General features: G+C 36.6%; 1 protein-coding gene and 1 non-coding gene across 6 annotated transcripts in view; one reads left to right on the top strand and one right to left on the bottom strand.

Annotated features, from left to right (window-relative positions):
* The window catches only part of ltbp3 (latent transforming growth factor beta binding protein 3), a 46,602-nt gene that overhangs the window by 20,087 nt on the left and 5,357 nt on the right, over positions 1-21,158 (top strand). For 2 of the 5 annotated variants that reach the window (XM_048186929.1, XM_048186928.1), the window contains 22 exons: positions 34-120; positions 4,365-4,484; positions 4,599-4,751; positions 4,844-4,957; positions 5,061-5,074; positions 5,194-5,263; positions 5,427-5,513; positions 5,646-5,771; positions 6,403-6,528; positions 6,633-6,761; positions 9,260-9,379; positions 9,761-9,883; positions 10,108-10,230; positions 12,995-13,114; positions 13,207-13,335; positions 13,420-13,584; positions 13,687-13,770; positions 15,096-15,224; positions 18,204-18,341; positions 19,410-19,550; positions 19,808-19,966; positions 20,251-20,412. In XM_048186929.1, coding sequence (XP_048042886.1) covers positions 34-120; positions 4,365-4,484; positions 4,599-4,751; positions 4,844-4,957; positions 5,061-5,074; positions 5,194-5,263; positions 5,427-5,513; positions 5,646-5,771; positions 6,403-6,528; positions 6,633-6,761; positions 9,260-9,379; positions 9,761-9,883; positions 10,108-10,230; positions 12,995-13,114; positions 13,207-13,335; positions 13,420-13,584; positions 13,687-13,770; positions 15,096-15,224; positions 18,204-18,341; positions 19,410-19,550; positions 19,808-19,966; positions 20,251-20,412 — 2,619 coding nt within the window. The remainder of the gene's footprint in view (positions 1-33; positions 121-4,364; positions 4,485-4,598; positions 4,752-4,843; positions 4,958-5,060; positions 5,075-5,193; positions 5,264-5,426; positions 5,514-5,645; positions 5,772-6,402; positions 6,529-6,632; positions 6,762-9,259; positions 9,380-9,760; positions 9,884-10,107; positions 10,231-12,994; positions 13,115-13,206; positions 13,336-13,419; positions 13,585-13,686; positions 13,771-15,095; positions 15,225-18,203; positions 18,342-19,409; positions 19,551-19,807; positions 19,967-20,250; positions 20,413-21,158) is intronic. The other 3 variants (XM_048186930.1, XM_048186931.1, XM_048186932.1) reach the window with 3 other exon arrangements.
* Positions 18,404-18,476, bottom strand: trnam-cau. The gene has a single exon. It is a non-coding gene; the product is annotated as a tRNA-Met (tRNA).

Below are 21,158 nucleotides of genomic sequence, written 5' to 3'. Positions count from 1 at the left end.
TGATAGGTAATTCTCCAGATTTCTTTCATTCAGATGCTGGGAAACACCAAACTATAGTAGAGGACTTTGGCTCCACATGCCCTCAGGGATACAAGAGACTCAACAGCACTCACTGCCAAGGTAATGTGTGTGTACATGCTGAATTGTGTGTATTGTATAGGTTTTACAAATTGTAGGTATGTTGGTTGTCAAAAAAATGACGCATATCCATGAGCATTACATGAACTCAAACAAGACAGCTGCCAAATAGTCAGCCACATGCAGAAAAATAGTTTATACTTCTATTTGCTGGATTGCCAGACAAATGGTTTTTATTTTGTGTATTTGATAGTTAATTTAAAGTCCAACTGGTTTAAAGGGATAGTTCACCCAAAAATGAAAATTTGATGTTTATCTGCTTACCCCCAGTGCATCCAAGATGTAGGTGTCTTTGTTTCTTCAGTAGAACACAAATGATGATTTTTAACTCCCACCGTTGCCGTCTGTCAGTCAAATAATGCTAGTGGATGGGAACTTCTACTATAAGAGTAAATAAAACTTGCATAGACAAGTCCAAATTAAACCCTGCGGCTCGTAACGACACATTGATGTCCTAAGACACGAAACGATCGGTTTGTGCGATAAACCGAACAGTATTTATATCTGATCGCGCTCTGACAGCGGCAGTGATGTCTCGCTCTCATTGAAGTATATGCGCGAGACATCACTGCCGCTGTCAGAGCGCGATCAGACCAAACGAATCGAGTGATGAATGCAGTTGGACATAGTGGTGTATTAGAGGTAAAAAATTATATAAAAACTGTTCGGTTTCTCGCACAAACCGATTGTTTCGTGTCTTAGGACATCAATGTGTCGTCACGAGCCGCAGGGTTTAATTTGGACTTGTCTATGCAAGTTTTATTTACTCTTATAGTAGAAGTTCCCATCCACTAGCATTATTTGACTGACAGACGGCAACGGTTGGAGTTAAAAATCATCATTTGTGTTCTACTGAAGAAACAAAGTCACCTACACCTTGGATGCGCTGGGGGTAAGCAGATAAACATCAAATTTTCATTTCTGGGTGAACTATCCCTTTAAGGGCAAATGACATTGGAGTTTTATTTTTATGTTAGACGTAAGATTTAAAATAAAATTATCAGATTAAACTTGAAGTTCATAAATACATTCTTGGCATGGAATAATTCTTGCCATCCACAATGAAAATCGCTGAAATATCCAACAGTTTAAATGTGAAAAAATTACTGAGGATGAAACTGATGTGAAATAAGCGGAGTTTGCGATAACTAGAATTTGGGCCAATTAGAAACCTCAAAATCAATTCCAAATCATACTAGATAAAACTTTGAAGCTATTTAGTCACATTATCTAATTATTATCTCAATATATATAATGAAGTATTAATAATAATTGTTATAATATTAATAATTTCAGATCATGTATTTGAAGCCACATCTATGCAAGAGACATCATAAGAGAGAAGCTCCTAAGTACCTACAGTAGCATCTGCAATTAGTCTGTTACAGAAATTGAAGTTGTTGAGCTAAAAAGGATTTTATCCTAGAAATGTGAGTGATGGTAGGGAAGTGCTTATATCTATTCCAGAACAGGAGAGAAATACAGGAGTCAAGGACTTTCTGCCAGTTAGGAGACAGTTTGGATTACCATAGTATATAGACATGCACAGTTTCACATTCAGAATAATAGCACAGGGAACATAAAATATCAGATAATTCAGTGATAAGCTCCATTTATGATCCCATTGGTTGGGATGAGGCAAGCAAATAAATTGTACACTAGCAATATGACTAACAACATCTGTCAGGTTTTAGTGCAAGCAGATGCTTCAGATCTTTGATATATTGTACGTGCCCTTCTCAATGAAAACATTTCTCAGATTCAACCAAGAATGTCTATAGCAGTAGTTCTAATCTGGTTTGGCCATGGGAGCCACATTTTCACTTTACATAACATACACTTAAATTATAAGAATATCACTAACACTGATGAATAAACAGTACTGGTTTTTGGTAATACAATAAAGTTAGTAAGTTGATTTGAGCCACCACAGTCATCAAAAATATAGAAAATAACACAAACTGAAAACAAAGTGGTATTTTGGGTTAAGGTTACAAAAACTACAGTTCCCATGGTAAATATACAATACTAACAACATATGGAAACATATGGAAACTGCTCCTGATGAATAGAATGACCATCATACCTGCATGCAAATCCTTCCCATCACACAACGTACCAGTTATGTGACTTACTGCATGCTCGTTATTTCATTTACTCTGTATAAATGAAGTGATATACAGTGAAGAGTGTGTGCCGAGAGCACAGTATAACCTCTGACAGAACAGGAAGGTTTGTTTTTCTGAGGTAAGATACTTTTTATTTCGTAACAAGTTACAAAAATAACGTTAGAATACTGACACTGACATATTGCTCGACAACATCTCATCTGACAACAGATACTAAATAGGGATACCGCGTTTTTTCTCAGGCACTCTTAGACAGAAAAGTCAACAGCTTTCACAAAGATCTTTCAAAATTAAAGTTATGCATCAGAAAAGCATTTAGAATTACTTTTTCTGTTGTCGTTTCTTTGACCACACACACCGTGACCCACTCAAAACAGTCTTAAGAAACACTGGTCTATAGAAAAGCCTCCTTTCTTCAGTTAACCAGCACAGATATTGTGGCAAATAAAACGTCTTTTATCTGAAAAGCTACTTTGCCATCATAGTTGAGGTGTGTCAATAGATCTGTGAGCAGAAAATCAGAAACAAATTGAACAATATAGAATTTAAGATTAAGTTGAAGAGCAGTTAAATTGCCCCACTTCTGCAGATGATGATCCTCTGGGTGAACAAACAGCATACTGTTTTAGCTATTATCCACTAAAACAAGCATTTGCTTGCATGTTACAGATTAGTATGGAAATTCCTGTTGATATTATTCAGCTTCAGTGTAATCCAGATAAACAGAGAGCTACACAATTTAGCTGCCAGACTGAATGCATGAGAACACTGGTCTGGTTTCATAGACAGGGTTTAGGTTAAGCCAGGATTAGGCCTTAGTTCATTATGAATATTTAAGTAACTTTTATGAACATTCCTTAAAAAAAAATACTAGTGTGCATCTTGAGACAAAACAATGGCACTGAAATATTTTAAGACATGTTAATGCAAGTTGCTTTCGGTTAAAACAGCTCAAGCATGTATTTTAGTTTGGGACTAGGCTTAAGCATTGTCTGTGGAACCACCAGGGGTATATGTAAAGTTCTGGTCCAAAGAAAAATGAAATAGATTTTTGACATCATTGGCAATATCAATTATTTTATAGAAAAGTCAGTGTATAGCACTACATGATTTACATAAAAAAGAGACTTGAGAGCTTTCTCTTTTACATGAAATGTCTCAGTTGGTTTACCTGAATTGAATTTGAATTCTTTGAAAGATAGTTTTTTGACCATTGTAGGCACGGGCGGACTGGCCATCTGGCATACCGAGCACTTTCCCGGTGGGCCGACGTGCTTTTTGGGGCCGACGGTCGCCGACCGCAAAAAAAAAAAAATGAAAGTGAAAGTGGTATGCCTAGATAGGCGGCCCAATACTTTTTCAATTGACACTGGGCTGCTGGCCCAAAACACTTTAGTCAAAAATATCACATAGGCTAGTTTTTTTTTTTTTTTTTCCCTTCTGACAGACAGTTCTACAGACAGATGAGTTCCAGTAAGTCGGCTGTCAAGGCTATTTTATTCAAAAACATCGGATGAAGTGATTATTTTCTCTTTAATGCTGACGGTGCTGAGTAATTAGTCATAATAACAACAACAAAAAAAGATTGATAACTAATGATTTTTTTCCCGTGAGTCCGCTATTTTAGCGATTATAATGTTACCTAGCTTGTTTACCATAGCTTGTTGGATATAAGTCACCCACACCAACAACAATGAACATTGTGATAAGAATATGTAAACTGTAATAAGGCTAATAGATTTACTGTTGTGTGTTGAGTTGTGCTCAGTGTGTATTCATCGTATTTTGGTGACTTGGTTGTAAACAACTTAAAAATAAATAAATAAAATAAATTTTATATATATATAATGAAATTATATAATTAGTAATATATAACTATATAGTCATGAAATTATATATAAAGCGGAAGGATTGGTGGTATTTGTGATCTTATGTGGTAGTGGGCCGGTCTGGGCCAAAATGCCAGGGCCAATTTTTGGTCCCAGTCCATCCCTGATTGTAGGCAAAAAAGCCTCAATTGTTTCATATTTTTATGAACTTCTTACAAATACTAATGATTTGTTTGTTGTTGTTGGTCTCTTCCTTACTCTCTCTTAGACATAAATGAATGTATGATGCAGGGGCTGTGTCAGAATGGAGAATGTTTAAACACACAGGGAAGTTTCCGCTGCACCTGCAAACCTGGTTATGTACTGACAGAAAGGACACGCTGTATAGGTAAGACATAAATACATGTGCAAACTTGCATTACACACATATACAGTATGGCCAACAAGCACTATATAGCCAGCAAACCATCATTAAGATCTTTTTTTCTCTTACCATCAACAGCAACAGTTGAGCAAGGGCTGTGTTATCGTATGGTTACGGAAGCAGGGAAATGTGAGCATGCTCTTCCAACACGCCTTTCCCAAGAGATATGCTGCTGCACTGTGGGTAAAGCGTGGGGAAGCAACTGTGAGAGGTGCCCACAGGATGGGACAGGTGAGTGTGCCTTGTGAGAGTGCGTGTGCGCCATTCAGAATTTAATAATATAAAAAAATAATAATAATAATCTTTGGTCTTTCTCTCTCTAGCTTCCTTTAATAAGATCTGTCCAGCGGGGAAGGGGATGTCTTTCCTGACCTATCATGGCACTCTGTCCATTCAGCCCTTCCTGACCAGTATTGAACACATTAATCCTGACACTGGTACAGAATCAGTTTGAATCAGTTCTGAGATAAAGATTCTATAACATTGATTGCTGTGATTTTATTAACAGATTCATTCCTTGTATCTTTGTTTGTGTTCCAGAAGTCAAGTCTCCGGTAAGATTCTGGTTTTCTGACAAAAGTACTGAAATTAAAAGTCATCTTTGATAGAAATATCAAAAAGTCAGATCAACTATATACACTTCACTTAATTGATTTTGCCCTCATGTCAACAGGAAATCCCCATTCAGACGACCACACCCATGCAGCTCTCACCAATCAGCACGCATGGCCCTCGCCACCCAGGTACACTTTAGAAAGCACAGTGCTTCTCCATGTAGAGCATAACAATTGGCAACATAAAATGTATAGTTTCGCCTTCTTTTTCTTTTACTCACAATTTTTTTGAGTGTTTATCTTCTAAATGGGTCTTTTTTCTCTGCCTACCTCTCTATTTCGGCTTCCTCAGTCATTGTGGCCAAGCCGACAACTCCTCCCATAGTCCTGGTGCCTCGAGAGAGTGACTCACTAGAGGTGGCCCAGACGCAGGTCTCACGTGAGTTCCATGACAACTTGTCAGTTAACTTTGCAATATTGGTTTATGCTAAATTAGTTTTGGATTATTTAATGGGAAAAGTGTTTTTCCCCTCACAATTATGGGTGTGTGTTTTGTGTTTGGGTATCACAGCAATGGATGAGTGCAAGCTGAACAGGAATATATGTGGTCATGGAGAGTGTATGAACACACAGAATGGTTTCATGTGCCACTGTTACCCTGGATACCGGCCACATGCACAGAGAAAGAGTTGTGTTGGTGAGTACATACATGTAACTATACACACATTCTGTACAACCAATGAAATCACAGATGGATTTACTCTGAATCTAATACCTGCATTTGTAGTGCATAAAATATTATACACTACCATTCAAAAGTTTAGAGTTGGTAAGATTTTTTAATGTTTCTGAAAGAAATGCATTTATTTAAAAAAAAAAAACCCCAATAAAAACAGTATTATTGTGAAATATTATTACAATTTAAAATAACAGTTTTCTATTTTAATATTTTAAAAGTAATTTATTTCTGTGATGGCAAAGCTGAATTTTCAGCATCATTACTCCAGTCTTCAGTGTCACATGATCCTCCAGAAAACATTCTAATATGATGATTTAGTGCTCAAGAAACATTCCTTATTATTCTCAATGTTGAAAACAGTGCTGCTTAATATTTTTGTGGAAACCGTGAAACATTTTTACAGGATTGGTTGATGAATAGAAAGTTCAAAAGAATAACATTTATTTGAAACTGAATTGAAACTTATTTGAAACTGATTTTGAATGGTATATAATATATGAAATATTATATAAAACAGTATTGCACAAAAAAAAAAAAAAAAAAAAAAAATTATATAAAAATATATACACTGGTCTTACTCTCTCTGTAGATGAAAATGAATGTGACATGAAGCCATGTGGTAGAGGCACCTGCATTAACACAGTGGGTTCCTACAGATGCAACTGTCAGCATGGCTATGAACTTATGATGCATAATGGGAAACGCAAATGTATTGGTGAGTGACCAGCATCGGATATTCAAAGACAGTGGACGGCTACTATACAAAAGACCATATCAATACAGATGATTGCCAAAACTTGTTTGCATGCATGTTTTCAGATATAAATGAGTGCTCTGAGCCTGATATCTGTGGAGTTGGAGGGCATTGCACTAATTTGCCAGGTTCCTATAAGTGTGAGTGTCTGCAGGGCTTCCGGAGCAAATCCCGCAGACAGCCTCTTTGTGAAGGTGAGGACACCCACCCTTACTGTGCATAGACACAAAACACTTAAAGGTGCCCTAGAACGTTTTTTACAAGATGTAATATAAGTCTAAGGCAGAGGTTGCATTAGACTGTAACTTTGTCCGTCATTTTGACGGACAGGGTCGTAAAAAATCCGTCATAATCTATTATTACCTGTCATTTTAATTTTCATCTTTTAATTATAATAACACATTTAATTGCTTTTATTTTTGCTCACATTTGAAAAAAATAAAAGCAATTAAATGTTTTATTATAATTAAAATATGAAATTAAAATGACGGGTAATTCACACGTGAAATTTCTCTGTACATGTTGGTAGCTATTAAAGAAAACGTGGTTTCATATTTATGTTTAAATAGTCCTATGTTATGTTTTAAATTCATTCATCTATTTGATTATGAAAAGTGAACAGCATGAGTAAGATGCATCATAAGATGCGCAGTAAGATTTTGACCACTTCATAAAGTTTTATTTTGTAGAAAGCCTTTCTTTAAAGTGAATTTCGTTTTGTAAAAATTGTATCTTAATTTTAATCAATGTTTCATCAACCAATTGCCTGGATGTAATAAATAAGAAGCAAATATAGTAGAAAATATAATCATGACATGGATGTGCGGGCACGATCACTGGCGCGTGAACTGGAGCGCGTCTTACATGAATGAACTGAAACTTAGCGTATAGGCTGCTTGCCTCAGGGACATGAGAAATATCTCTATAGAAAGCATGAAATATCTACTTTAACGAAAACTAAATCATTAAAAAAAAAAAAAAAAAATAGGCTACTCTGTTTATGTAGAATAAACCGAATGAATTGTGCATTCTCTGTCTAAGCGTGTCCATGAGGAGATGAGGAGAGTCAATGTCAACTTCATCTTTGCCGCCGACACTGATTCAGAAAACATTACTTTATTAATAAACAATTAAAATGTCTCCTTGCTGTTTTGGTCACATTCATAAGACCAATATCGATTCGTAAATCCCAGGCTATATGCCTTTTTCAGTTGACGAATAAACAGTGCATAGAGCGCCTTCCACCCAATAAATCGCAATAGGCTGAAAGCTTTGTGTTGCTTTTAATATGGAACAAAGTCTCAGATTTAAAATTCTGTCCATTTCATTAAGAAATTCAAGCAATAAATACCGTTTTGGCGCTCTTTAATGTGGCATCATATCGTTGTAGGATCTGGGTACTCGCCTGTGCGTTATCAAACACATAGCAAAAGATTTGTGCCAGTTTCATTTTTGTTCTGGATCCAGTGCTCTGCTGCTACATTGGAGCACACTCGCCACCAACAGAACAGGGGTTGGAATTACAGTTACAATTTACAATAGATCACTCTCTGGGTAATCTGTCAACGTGACGGACGGCCTTCAGATTTTTCCGTCAATGTTAAAAAAATTCTGTCAATGACGGATAATTTTCGGTTAACGCGACCTCTGGTCTAAGGTGTCCCCTGAATGTGTCTGTGAAGTTTCAGCTCAAAATACCCCGTAGATCGTTTTTAATTAATTTTTTTAACTGCCTATTTTGGGTCATCATTAGAAATGCGCCAATTCAGGCTGCTGCCCCTTTAATTGCTCACGCTCCCCGCCCCTGAGCTCTCGACTCTATCATTGCATAAACAAAGTTCACACAGCCAATATAACCCTCAAAATGGATCTTTACAAAGTGTTCGTCATGCATGCTGCATGCTGATCATGTGAGTATAGTATTTATTTGGATGTTTACATTTGATTCTGAATGAGTTTGAGGCTGTGCTCCGTGGCTAACGGGCTAAAGCTAACATTACACACTGTTGGAGAGATTTATAAAGAATGAAGTTGTGTTTATGAATTATACAGACTGCAAGTGTTTAATAATGAAAATAGTGACAGTCTTGTCTCCGTGAATACAGTAAGAAACGATGGTAACTTTAACCACATTTAACAGTACATTAGCAACATGCTAACGAAACATTTAGAAAGACAATTTACAAATATCACTAAAAATATCATGTTATCATGGATCATGTCAGTTATTATTGCTCCATCTGCCATTTTTCGCTAGTGTCCTTGCTTGCTTACCTAGTCTGATGATTCAGCTGTGCACAGATCCAGACGTTAATACTGGCTTGTGTAATCCCTTGAACATGAGCCGGCATATGCAAATATTGGAGGCGTACATATTAATGATCCCGACTGTTACAGTGTTATGTTGAGATTCGCCTGTTCTTCTGTGGTCTTTTAAACAAATGAGATTTACATAAGAAGGAGGAAACAATGGTGTTTGAGACTCACTGTATGTCATTTCCACGTACTGAACTCTTTTTATTCAACTATGCCAAGGTAAATTCAATTTTAAATTCTAGGGCACCTTTAATGTTAATTGTAGATGCATGTTCATCCAATACGGTTTATTCTGTTTTTTATTAACAGTGTGTCTTTAAATGGCTGGGAATGTTTGTAACTTATTTTCTTTTCTGTTCCTGTCTCTCTTATGCAGACATTAATGAATGTGCGGACCCGAATATCTGTTCTAATGAACAGTGTGAGAATACTGTTGGATCTTATGAGTGTATACCCTGCCAACCTGGATACCAAGCACAGGGAGGAGTGTGTTACGGTCAGAATACATACACGCATATACACACATGCAACCATGCATAAACAGTTTAGCTCACATTCACAGAAACACATTATATGGCCATTCCGACTACCATCAGCTCCTCACACAGGCTCCAGGCATTTCACAACTAAACCAAAACAACTCATTGTGCACTACCCTGTGTGTGTCCTCAATAGAACAAAAAATGATTTGTTAATGGATTAAATGCAGCCTTGGTCAGCACAATCTTCAGTAACTTTTGAATGGTAGTGTAAGTCATTCAACACATGTTTATGTACCTGATGCAAGTAGGAAAGGTTATAAATGTGGGCTGTTTTTGACAAATAAATTTGACAATGGCGTTATCTTACAAGAGATGTCTGTCTCTCTCTCTATCAGATGTCGATGAGTGTCAGAATCGTGGTGTGTGTCTGAACGGTCATTGTGAGAACTTGGCAGGATCGTATCGATGTCTGTGTAATGAGGGGTTCCTGCCTGAGGCTGACAGCAAAGGTTGCAGAGGTCAGTGGCACACAGCCAACAAAACTAAACAACATGCTGTTAAATGGAAACTTAATCTTGCCATTCTAAATGATTTTAAATGATATTTTGTTACTTCATCCACAAGTTTATTCTAAAGAGAATAAATATATGCAAAACATAACTTTTCAACATTTACATAAAGAGAGATTTAAGTGCGTGTGCATGTGTACTTGGAGGTTATGTGTCTGTTTGTCTCTCCACAGACATCAATGAGTGTCAGGATAACCGTCTGTGTGCTAACGGTCACTGCATTAACACTGAGGGATCGTTCCGCTGCCAGTGCTACCCTGGTTACCAGCCTACACAAGAGGGAAGCCACTGCGAAGGTCAGCTTGAAATGACTAATCCAGCACTGCAAGATGCATTAACCTAATACTGCACATGCAATATCTGTACACTTAAACAGAAAAGTACAGATTGCGTTAAGGCTGAAATACACTACATGACTTTTGCCCTAATTTTTGCCTCGGTTTGCATTCTAGATGTTTTGATGCTAGATGTAGACGCTAGATGTTTTGACAGATTTCACAGAAAACTGTGCAAATGGGCACAGGCTCCGAAATGATTCCTTCCAGTCAGAGGATATGAAACATGTTTGATATTTTGAGCCGACTGTAGAACACACATCGTTTGTTGTCGTTTAGTGTATATCGATGATGTCCAGTTATTCTCTGTAACAATTTACAAAGTTGGCAATTGTATGTTGCCTAGAGTCACATAGCGTATTCCAGCCTTTTGTGCAATTGAAACATAGTACTGACCAATAAGCATTTAGGACCAGATCTCTTTTTATAACATAAACGTACAATAATTCAGTAATTATGCTTAATAATTATGTGGTCTAAAATGTGCAATAAAGCTAATAGTCCTCTAATTTTTTTGAAAGAAGTCTCTTATGATCACCAAAGGCTGCATTTATTTGATTAAAAATACAGTAAAAACAGTAAAATTGTGAAATATCCAGTGATGGGAATAACGGCGTTATAAATAAATGGCGTTACTAACGCCGTTACTTTTTTCAGTAACGAGTAATCGAACGAATTACTTTTTCTCCCGTTACAACGCCGTTACCGTTACTGGCAAAAAAAATGCCGCGTTACTATAATTGAGCTCAGTTATGCAGTTGTCATCTCTGCAAAGATTTTTCTCTGGTGTGTGCTGCGGTTAGTAATAGCCTACACAAATATAGGCTAATTTTAAACTGATAATAATGAACGATGCTCTGTGTGTGTCTGTGAGCATGCGAGCTGAGCGCGAGCTCAAAGCAGAATACCCTTTGTGACATGCTGGAAATAAGTTTTTCTAGTCGACTAGTAGTTATTCATTTAAGCCATTAGTTGACTAATCACATTTATATTAATTTAATTTCTTAAATAGCCTACTGGAGAGAATAGACCATAATAATGAGCGTTTATGTAATATAGGCTATATAGCACTCAAGCGCACGCATAACGCTTGCCATAAAGAACCGGCAAAAGTAATAATTATGAATGTGACCAAATCAGCAAGGAGATTTAAATTGTTTATTAATAAAGTAATGTTGTCTTAATCAGTGTCGGCTGCGAAGATGAAGTTGACATTGCTGACTCTCATCATCTCCGCATATACTGGACGCGCCTAGAGAGAGAATGTTGGCTACATAATCAGAGTAGCCTATTTCTTTTCGTTTTTAGATATTTCAAGCTTTCTATAGATATTTTTCTCTTGTCTGCGAGGCAAGCAGCCGATACGCTGAGTTTCGGTTCTCTAGCCTGTAAGACGCGCTCCAGTTCACGCGCCAGTGATCGCGCCCGCGCCTGCCATGATTATATTGTCTGCTATTTTTGCTGCTTATTTATTAAATCCAGGCAATTGGTTAATGAAACATTGATTAAAATTAAGATACAATTTTTACAAAACGAAATTCACTTTAAAGAAAGGCTTTCTACCAAACAAAACTTAAGTGTTTAAAATCATGTCTGACCCACTCCATGACTCCCGATATATTGCGCATCTTATGATGCATCTTACGCATGCTGTTCACTTTTCATAATCAAGTAAATTTATTTAAAACATAACATAGGACTATTTAAACATAAATATGAAACTACATTTTCTTTAATGGCTACAAACACGTAGGCTATTGTACAGTACAGAGAAATTTCATAAGAAAGAGCGGATCATGAGTCACGAGTCGGTTCAAGAATAATTTATTCTTAGACTTATATTTAATATTGTGGGCATTCAAGTTATTTGACTTTTTTTTTTTAAATAACGCAATAGTTACTTTCCCTGGTAATTAGTTACTTTTATAATGATGTAACTCAGTTACTAACTCCGTTACTATTTGTGAAAAGTAACTAGTAACTATAACTAATTACTTTTTTAAAGTAACGTGCCCAACACTGGAAATATCATTATAATTTAAAATAACTGTTTTCTATTTTAATATATTTTAAAATGTAATTTATTCCTGTGGTGGCAAAGCTGAATTTTCAGCAGCCATTACTCTACTCTTCAGTGTCACATGATCCACCAGAAATCATTCTAATATGATGCTCAATAAACATTAATTATATATTATCACTTTTAAAAACAGTTGTGCTGCTTAATATTTTTACATTTTTCCAGTGTTCTTTGATAAATAGAAAGTTCAGAAGAACAGCATTTAAATAGAAATCTTTCGTAACATTGTAAATGTCTGTACTGTCATTTTTGATCAGTTTAAGCCGGGGACACACTTAATGATTGTAAGGCCGATTATGAATTTAATTCGATACTTATGACTGATCATGCCCAAACGCGCCGAGTCAGAGCCAGTTGCGTTCAGTCGGTGTTAGTTTAAATTCCGTGTGTGAGTATTTAAATCAGCTTCAGTCGAAGGAAACAGTCTTTGTGTGTTGAGCTCAGTCTTAGAATGTTTTAGCTAGTCGTTAAGTGTGTCCCTGGCTTTAATGCAGCCTTGCTGCATAATCAAATTAATTTTGTTTTAATAAAACATACTGAACTTTTGAATGATAGTGTGCATCTCGTAAACCTTCTAATATAGCTGAAACAATTCACCAATGCTGACGATATGTGAATCAGTAACATTATTTTTTATCTATTTAGATATTAATGAGTGTGAGCGAGCCTCCAATTGTCAACGAGGACGTTGTATCAATTCGATGGGCTCTTACCGTTGTGAGTGCCAGAAAGGATACATGCTTGTCAGTGGACGAAGGTGCCAGGGTATGGTATTTCAGACTTTTTACATCGCCCAATTCTCCATCCCAGGCCCAGGCTTGGTGCTCTTGTTCACCCTTTCACTCTTTCTGTCTCAGACATAGATGAGTGTGCTGTGGAAAGGAGTCTGTGTCAGCCTCACGGCGTATGTGAAAACAGACAGGGTGGATATGTGTGCGTGTGCAACGATGGTTTCATACTGTCTGAAGACAAACACAGCTGTGAGAGTAAGAGTCGGTTTGGTTAATAAGTGATCACATTAAATTGCTTTTGTCTTTTTTTTTTTTTACGTTTGTTTTTTCCCCACATAGAGGTTGAGATGGATGATAAGAAGGAGTGCTACCTAAATCTGGATGACACCGTGTTCTGTGACAGTGTCCTGGCAACCAACGTTACTAAGCAGGAGTGTTGCTGCTCTATCGGTGTGGGATGGGGAGATCACTGTGAGATCTACCCCTGTCCCGTCTACCACTCAGGTTAGATAACAGACAAATACATGGATATATTGATGGATAAAAGAGGTATTGGTTTATCAATGGATGTATAGGTGATTGATTGATGTTGTCTGTTGTTTTCAGCGGAGTATCACTCTCTATGTCCAGTCGGCAGAGGATTTTACCATGAGGAAGGAAAGATAGAATATGGATTACCCTTGCACAGAGGTATATGTGCATAAATACAGTGGCATGAAAAAGTATGTGAACCCCTTGCAGAATCTGTGAAAATGAGAATTATTTTAATAAAATAAGAGGGATAATAAAAAATGTGTGTTATTTTTTGTTTAGTACTGTCCTGAGTAAGATATTTTACATAAAAGATGTTTGCATTTAGTTCACAAGACAAAACAATAGCTGAATTTATTAAAATAACCCCCATTCATAAGTTTGTGAACCACTGATTCTCAATACTGTGTGTGGTTACCTGATGATCTACGACTGTTTTTTTGTTTTGTGATGTTTGTTCATGAGTCTCTTGTTTGTCCTGAGCAGTTAAACTGAGCTCTGTTCTTCAGAAAAATCCTCCAGGTCCTGCAGATTCTTCAGTTTTCAAGCATTTTTAGCATATTTGAACCCTTTCCAGCAGTGACTGTAGGATTTTGAGATCTGTGTTTTCACACTGAGGACAATTGAGGGACTCAAACACAACTATTGAAAAAGGTTCAAACATTCACTGATGCTCCAGAAGGAAACATGATGCATTAAGAGTCGGGTGTGAAAACTTTTGAACAGGATGAAGATGTCACAATTTTTCTTATTTTGTTTAAATATCATTGTTTTTCATTTAGTACTGCCCTTCGAAACCAACAGAAGATACTTGCATGTTTCCCAGCAGAAAAATTAAGTACAATTTACCTTGATAGTTGAATTCAAAAGTTTTCACCCCCCGGCTCTTAATGCATCGTGTTTTCTTCTGGAGCATCAGTGAATGTTTGAACCTTTTTTAATAGTTGAGTTTGAGTCCCTCAGTTGTCCTCAGTATGAAAAGATGAATCTCAAAATCATTCAGTCACTGCTGGAAAGGGTTCAAATATGCAAAAATGCTTGAAAACTGATGAACCTGCAGGACCTGGAGGATTTTTCTGAAGAACAGAGCTCAGTTTAACTGCTCAGGACAAACAAGGGACTCATGAACAACCATCACAAAACATAAAAACAGTCGTGGATCATCAGGTAACCACACACAGTATTAAGAATCAATGGTTCACATACTTATGAATGGGGTTATTTTAATAAATTCAGCTATTGTTTTGTCTTGTGAACTAAATGCAAACATCTTTTATGTAAAATATCTTACTCAGGACAGTACTAAACAAAAAATAACACACATTTTTTATTATCCCTCTTATTTTATTAAAATAATTCTCATTTTCACAGATTCTGCAAGGGGTTCACATACTTTTTCATGCCACTGTATGTGTTTTCATGCACACAAACACACACTCATTCAAATAATAACTGAATTTCTCTCTTTCTCGCTCTCTTTGTAGATATTGATGAGTGTGTATTGTTCTCTAATGAGATCTGTAAGGAGGGACGCTGCATGAACACACAGCCTGGCTTTGAATGCTACTGCCAACAGGGATTTTACTATGACAGCAATCTACTGGAATGTATCGGTAAAATCACATTACACACACTTGACTGTCTAAATACACACTTAAGTGGGTTAAATAAATTTTTTTAATGAAAATATTCAGCAAGGATTGACAGTGCAGACATTTACGTTGCTACCCAAAAAAAAATTAACAAGTTTAAAATGTAAAAACATGCTGATCTTTTGAACTTTCTAAATGTATCATGATAAAAAAAAATTTATCATGATTTCCTCGAAAGTATTAAGCATCACAACACTGCGAGTTTGAGTCACTTATAATGTATATTTGAAAAAGCAACACTCGTCAAACATCTTTCCAGATATGAGAAGCATTTATTAACATCTTGTCTGACAAAAGACAACATTTAATGTTTTTACTCCAAACTCACTTCATAATGAAAGTCGAGCATCCTTCTGTGAGATGATGTGGCTTCTTACACAGAATAAGGTAGTCGTGTGTTTATTAGTCATGTTTAATCAATCTTCTGTTTATTCTGCTACAGCGACATGAAACGTGTTATCTTATTCTGCGGCAGGGCTTATTTGGAGTTTCTGCGCAAGAGCGCCCTCTGGCTTTCAGATGGAGAAGCACTAAGATTACTACTGATCGCAGAGCCGTACAGCTCTGAAAAGCTGCGCATAAAATACTTGCAGCCTTTGGCAAATAAATCATGCAGCCCTAGTTTTGATTATCATCTCTATCACGGCCATGCTCACGTGACATTGCAGTTCTTCGTCATCATGAAAGTTTATTATTTGCATGCGTTTTAAAGCCATATCAATTCAAAATTCTGATATGGTTTTCTGAGCGCACACATCCGAAGCATGCGCACAGGAAGCTGGCTGTCAGACTGTGTGTCCTGAGTATTAATCTCATTTCTCTTTCACGTCTTAATGCGCTTAAACTGTCAAATACGTAGGTTATGTCTAAAACACACAAAGTTCACATAAACACAATCTGCTATGTCTGTGAATGTAAACAGTAGGGATGCCACAATTCTCAATATAACATTGAACCGTTCGGTACGACATCCACGGTTCAATACGCGCTTGTGAATTGCGTTTTTTTCGGTTTTACGTTTAAATAATTTATGTGCGTTTTATTTCTCTCCGAATTGACTGTTTGTGTGTGCCTGTAAGTCTACGAGTACTCCTCCCCGCGAGTAAATATTCAATCACTATGCTCTAAAGTTAGGGGGCGCTGAACCATCATTCCACACTTTAACATGGCGAGCGGCGGGGAAGTGAGGCTACAGTACGAGGAAGCGCCGGCGTCTTTCAAATCCGTGGTGTGGAGACATTTCGGTTTTGCCGTTGAGTATAATCAAAGACTATAGAATAACACAAGACGCGTCACTCGTATTGTTTTGAATGGGAGAAAGTGAAACGCACAATATGGTGGAATAAGTCCCGCCTTCTAAATAAGAGCCAATCGCTGACTGATAAAGTCATCGCGTCACTGCAGCGGCCGTTAGAAGCACCGGTTTCTATAGAAACAGCCAGACGAGTGTCTCCGAAATGAGGCACAAGAGACGCGCATTTAGGTCTGCGCATGCGCATTAGCTTGATCCAGCCTGAAAAGTACAGATTTTTTGTCATGATTCCAGCGTTTGAGAAAAAAAATAAAATAAAATGAGGCAGTTGTTGTCAGATTTTATTGGTGATTTCAAATATTAAATTTAATCGAAAGCTTGGTAAACAGCTTTGGAGAATTTGTTTGTACAGTTTGTACATGGGCTACCAACTGCTGTGAGATGTCAGTGTTAATTTTAAAATAAAAAATTATTTTATATTATACAATACACTAGAAACTAGTGGACTTTTCTTTGCTTTTAAATAAAATAAAGGAGTATTGCAATAAATCGTTTTTACTTTTTCTACTAACCTCTTACTGTTCCTATTGCCTAAGCATAGAATAACAAACTGAACCGAACCGAACCGAAAACCGTGGTTAAAAAACCGAGGTATGTATTGAACCGTGGGCTAACTGTATTGTTGCATCCCTAGTAAACAGCCGTGTAATATACAGTATCTACTGCTGTATATGCTGTCAATATGAATCAAACAAAAGAAAAACTGTAAATCACTCATTGCTCTTGATTAAATAACTTTAGTAGCTTTAATAAGAATACATTTCTTACTTGAATGCTGCTGTTAAATACTCTGGCGAGGAGATAAACATGGCGGACAGTGAACAGCTCACTCAGGGGAGGAGTTAAGCTAATAGGGAATATTCCGTAACCAGTCATGGGCGGGGCCTGTTCCAATGTGACATCACATAGGAGTGCATTCCTGAACAGCTCATTTTGAGACACTTTCAGATTTATGGGGAAATTAACAGAGTGGATGGATTTTTTACCACAATAGGGTGGTTGTGTACACATACTGCAAACAAATAAATATGTTCAAAAACAATATAAAAGTGAATTTTGCATAATAGGTCCCTTTTAAAATATATTCAGATTAAAAAAACAATTACTTTCATTTGTAACAATATTTCACAATATTACTGTTCCTACTGTATTTTTGATCAAATAAACTTTTGAACAGTAGTGTATAAAGGCAAAATACAATGCTATGATTTGTTTACAAATACAATAAAATAATTATTTTATGAATTATTAAATAATTTTAAATATTTTTCTACTTATTTTTTCATGCATTGTAATATATATTTACAGAAATTTACATTGGTTCAAATAGTGGATGTTTTATTAGATTATTTTATAAAACAAAAAATAAGAATAAAAATAATTTTCATAAAACCAGTGTGATAGTTATGTTGAAAGCCAACCTTTTTTCTGTGCTGCTGTACTGCCTGCTAGTGGTAGAAAGAAGGATTTTTTTTTGTGTCTGCCACTAGAGAGCAGTAGAATGGCACAGGTACAGCACTTCTGACACACAAAACACACCAGTAAACCTTAAATCTCTTATACTTGTCGAACTCAAACACACTGTAAAATTCCTTAAAAATATTCTTTTTCTCTCTTTCCCTCTGTAGATGTGGATGAATGTCATGACGAGTCCCTGTGTACCAATGGTCATTGTGTGAACACTCGAGGCTCATTCTACTGCACCTGCAACCCACCCTGGGTTCCTGATGCCATCAACAAGAAGTGTGTCTTTCCAACAGTTACAGGTATGCCTTTCTAATTTAGTGTGACACACTTAGTATTTAAAGCTACCTTTTCAAAAAGCTTCTGCCCCGTGTGAGGCTCGAACTCACGACCTTCAGATTATGAGACTGACGCGCTGCCTACTGCGCCAACGAGGCTGTGACTCACACTTGCACAGAAAGCTTTATATAGTGTCATAGCCACATGATGTGAAACAAATAAGTTTTTATAGACCAGATTTTGCCTTATTTACTAGGTTTTTTTCACCTTGGAAACATTCAAAAGCAGTTTGTCTATTATATTACAATTTTTTTAAATGTTTTATACGTATTATATTTCATATTAAATATAGTAAGTGATATTAAATATAAGAAATATAATATTTATACACTATCATTTTCATACACATCACACCATTAAATTAACTCTCTGTATGATTTTTTTAAAGGATTGAATAGTTTATTTAGCATTAAATTCATTAAAAGTGACAGTAAGGACATTTATAATGTTTCCAAAATTTCTATATCAAATAATTAATCACAAACACATATACACACATTTGACTATCCATATACACACATATGTAGACTATTGTTCAAAAGTTTGGGTTAGGTATTTTCTTTTTCTTTTTTTTCATAAAATTAAGGATTCATCAAGGATTGACAGTTCAGACATTTGTACAGAACAACTGTTTTCAACATTGATAATAATAAGAAATGTTTCTTGAGCAGCAAATCAGCATATTAGAATGATTTCTGAAGGATCATGTGACACTGAAGACTGGAGTAATGATGCTGAAAATTCAGCTTTCCATCACAGGAATAAATTACATTTTAAAATATATTCACACAGGAAAGAGTTATTTTCAATTGTAATAATATTTCACAGTTTTATACTTGGTGAGTATAAGAGACTTTCAAAAACAAAAAAAATACTAACCCCAAACCTTTGAACAGTCATGTATTTTTGCTTTAATTATAAATGAAATTGAAAAAGTGAATGATTGTGATTTTTTAAATTATTTTAGACTGGTGGCGAATGTTTACATTGTAATGTTTTAATTTCACCGTTTCTGACATTTTTTGCTGTAGGTGTGGATGAATGTCAGGACCCTGCTAATTGCAAAAATGGCCACTGTGTAAACACCCAAGATTCCTATTATTGCATCTGCACTCCTCCCTGGATTCTGGCAACTGACCGTAACAGCTGTGTAACACCTGAGGAACATGCGGGTGAGTATAGATTTATGAGATCATCAGCGTCATAAAAACAGATGCCATGACTTCTTACAATATAACATAAAAGGTAAAGAATAGTTCTAATGTGGCAGAGGATTGGACTGTTCTTCCTTGAATAGTAAAGATGAAATAACTCCAAACATTTATTGAAGTTCCCACCCAAGACTGTGTGCTTCTGATCTCTCTCTCCTTGTCTTCCTCCCTCCTTCTTTTTTCTCTCTATCTGTCCTTCTCTCTGTATATCTCTTTAGTAATGGGTGTGTCTGTGGTGCACCTTTCAGATGTGAATGAGTGTGAGGATCCCTCCTACTGTAGGAACGGGAGATGTGTCAACACTCCCGGCTCCTTCCACTGCATTTGCGAGCAGCCACTCACCTTCAGTGCGGCCCTCAAGCAATGCGTCTATGATGGTGGGTATCACAAGTAGTCAGCATGCAGACTTGTGATTGGTGGAAAAAGTTTTTGATTGATTAGCCTTCATGTGGCTTGGCAGTCCATAAGCTTTTGCTCGGTTGCGTCGGTTGACCACATGACTGCTGAGCATGAGCCATTAAAGATGTTTTAGCTGTGTTAGCCTTTGAGTTGGCTTTGTTTCCACCTACTTTTCCATTTCTTTCTTCTTCTTCTGTGAACCTTGTGTATTTTGTTTATATTTTTATGTCCTCCATCATCTCCTTATCTCTGTCTTTCTCAGACCGCACCGCAGCACATAAGGACATATGTTTCCACGAGGTCGATGAGGATCTTATGTGCACTTTGCCGCAGAATGAGCAAACGGTGACGTACTCCGAGTGCTGCTGTCATTTCGGTCGAGGCTGGGGTCCAGAGTGCCGGACCTGTCCTAATAGAAATTCAGGTATTGCAAAGAAGTCTCTTCTGCTCACCAAGGCTAATTTTATTTGATCAAAGATTCTAAAAGTTAGATTCTAAAAGTATTTACTGTCACTTTTGATCAATTTTATGCATCCTTGCTAGATAAAGGTATTCATTTTTTTCAAAAAAAAGAAGAAAAAAGAACAAAAACAAACCTAACTGACCCCAAACTTTTGAATGGTAATGTAAATATCTTTAAAAACATTTAGCAATGTTGACTGTTTTCTGTTTTACATTTACATGCAGGGCCTAAAACTAACTTTTTTGCCACACCTGCCAATGGCCAGTGACTTAAGAAAATTTACTTGTCAAAACTATTTTTTACCAGCCACCAATATTTTAGATACTAGTGAAAATTCACAATCCTCTATTCCAATTTCGATACCACAGATAAAACTACTAGCTTAATATAATTTTAATAGCCTACATCATGCAACGTCAACTGGCGGCCCGCGGGCCAAATCCGGCCCGCCAGAGATTTCCATCAGGCCCCCAGAATAATACTGAATTCAGGAATAGCCTTGTAAGAGGAAAAAGTTTAGGGCTGGTCCGAATACCATTTTTTGATGAACATCGACTATTCGAAGCTTCGGAGAGAGGGGCTGAACATATTTTTCTCTCTAATAAAGGCAGGAATCTGTGTCTGTATATCCGTTTGCATTTTTATTATTTCGAGAACCGTTCATCCAATCGACTTCACAGGGGAGTGCAGTGTCGCATTTGGTGCAA

The sequence above is a fragment of the Megalobrama amblycephala genome, linkage group LG4 (genome assembly GCF_018812025.1).
Source record: "Megalobrama amblycephala isolate DHTTF-2021 linkage group LG4, ASM1881202v1, whole genome shotgun sequence".
Taxonomy (NCBI): domain Eukaryota; kingdom Metazoa; phylum Chordata; class Actinopteri; order Cypriniformes; family Xenocyprididae; genus Megalobrama; species Megalobrama amblycephala.
The sequence above is the reverse complement of the archived record's forward strand: the minus strand, read 5'-3'. Positions and strand labels throughout refer to the sequence as shown.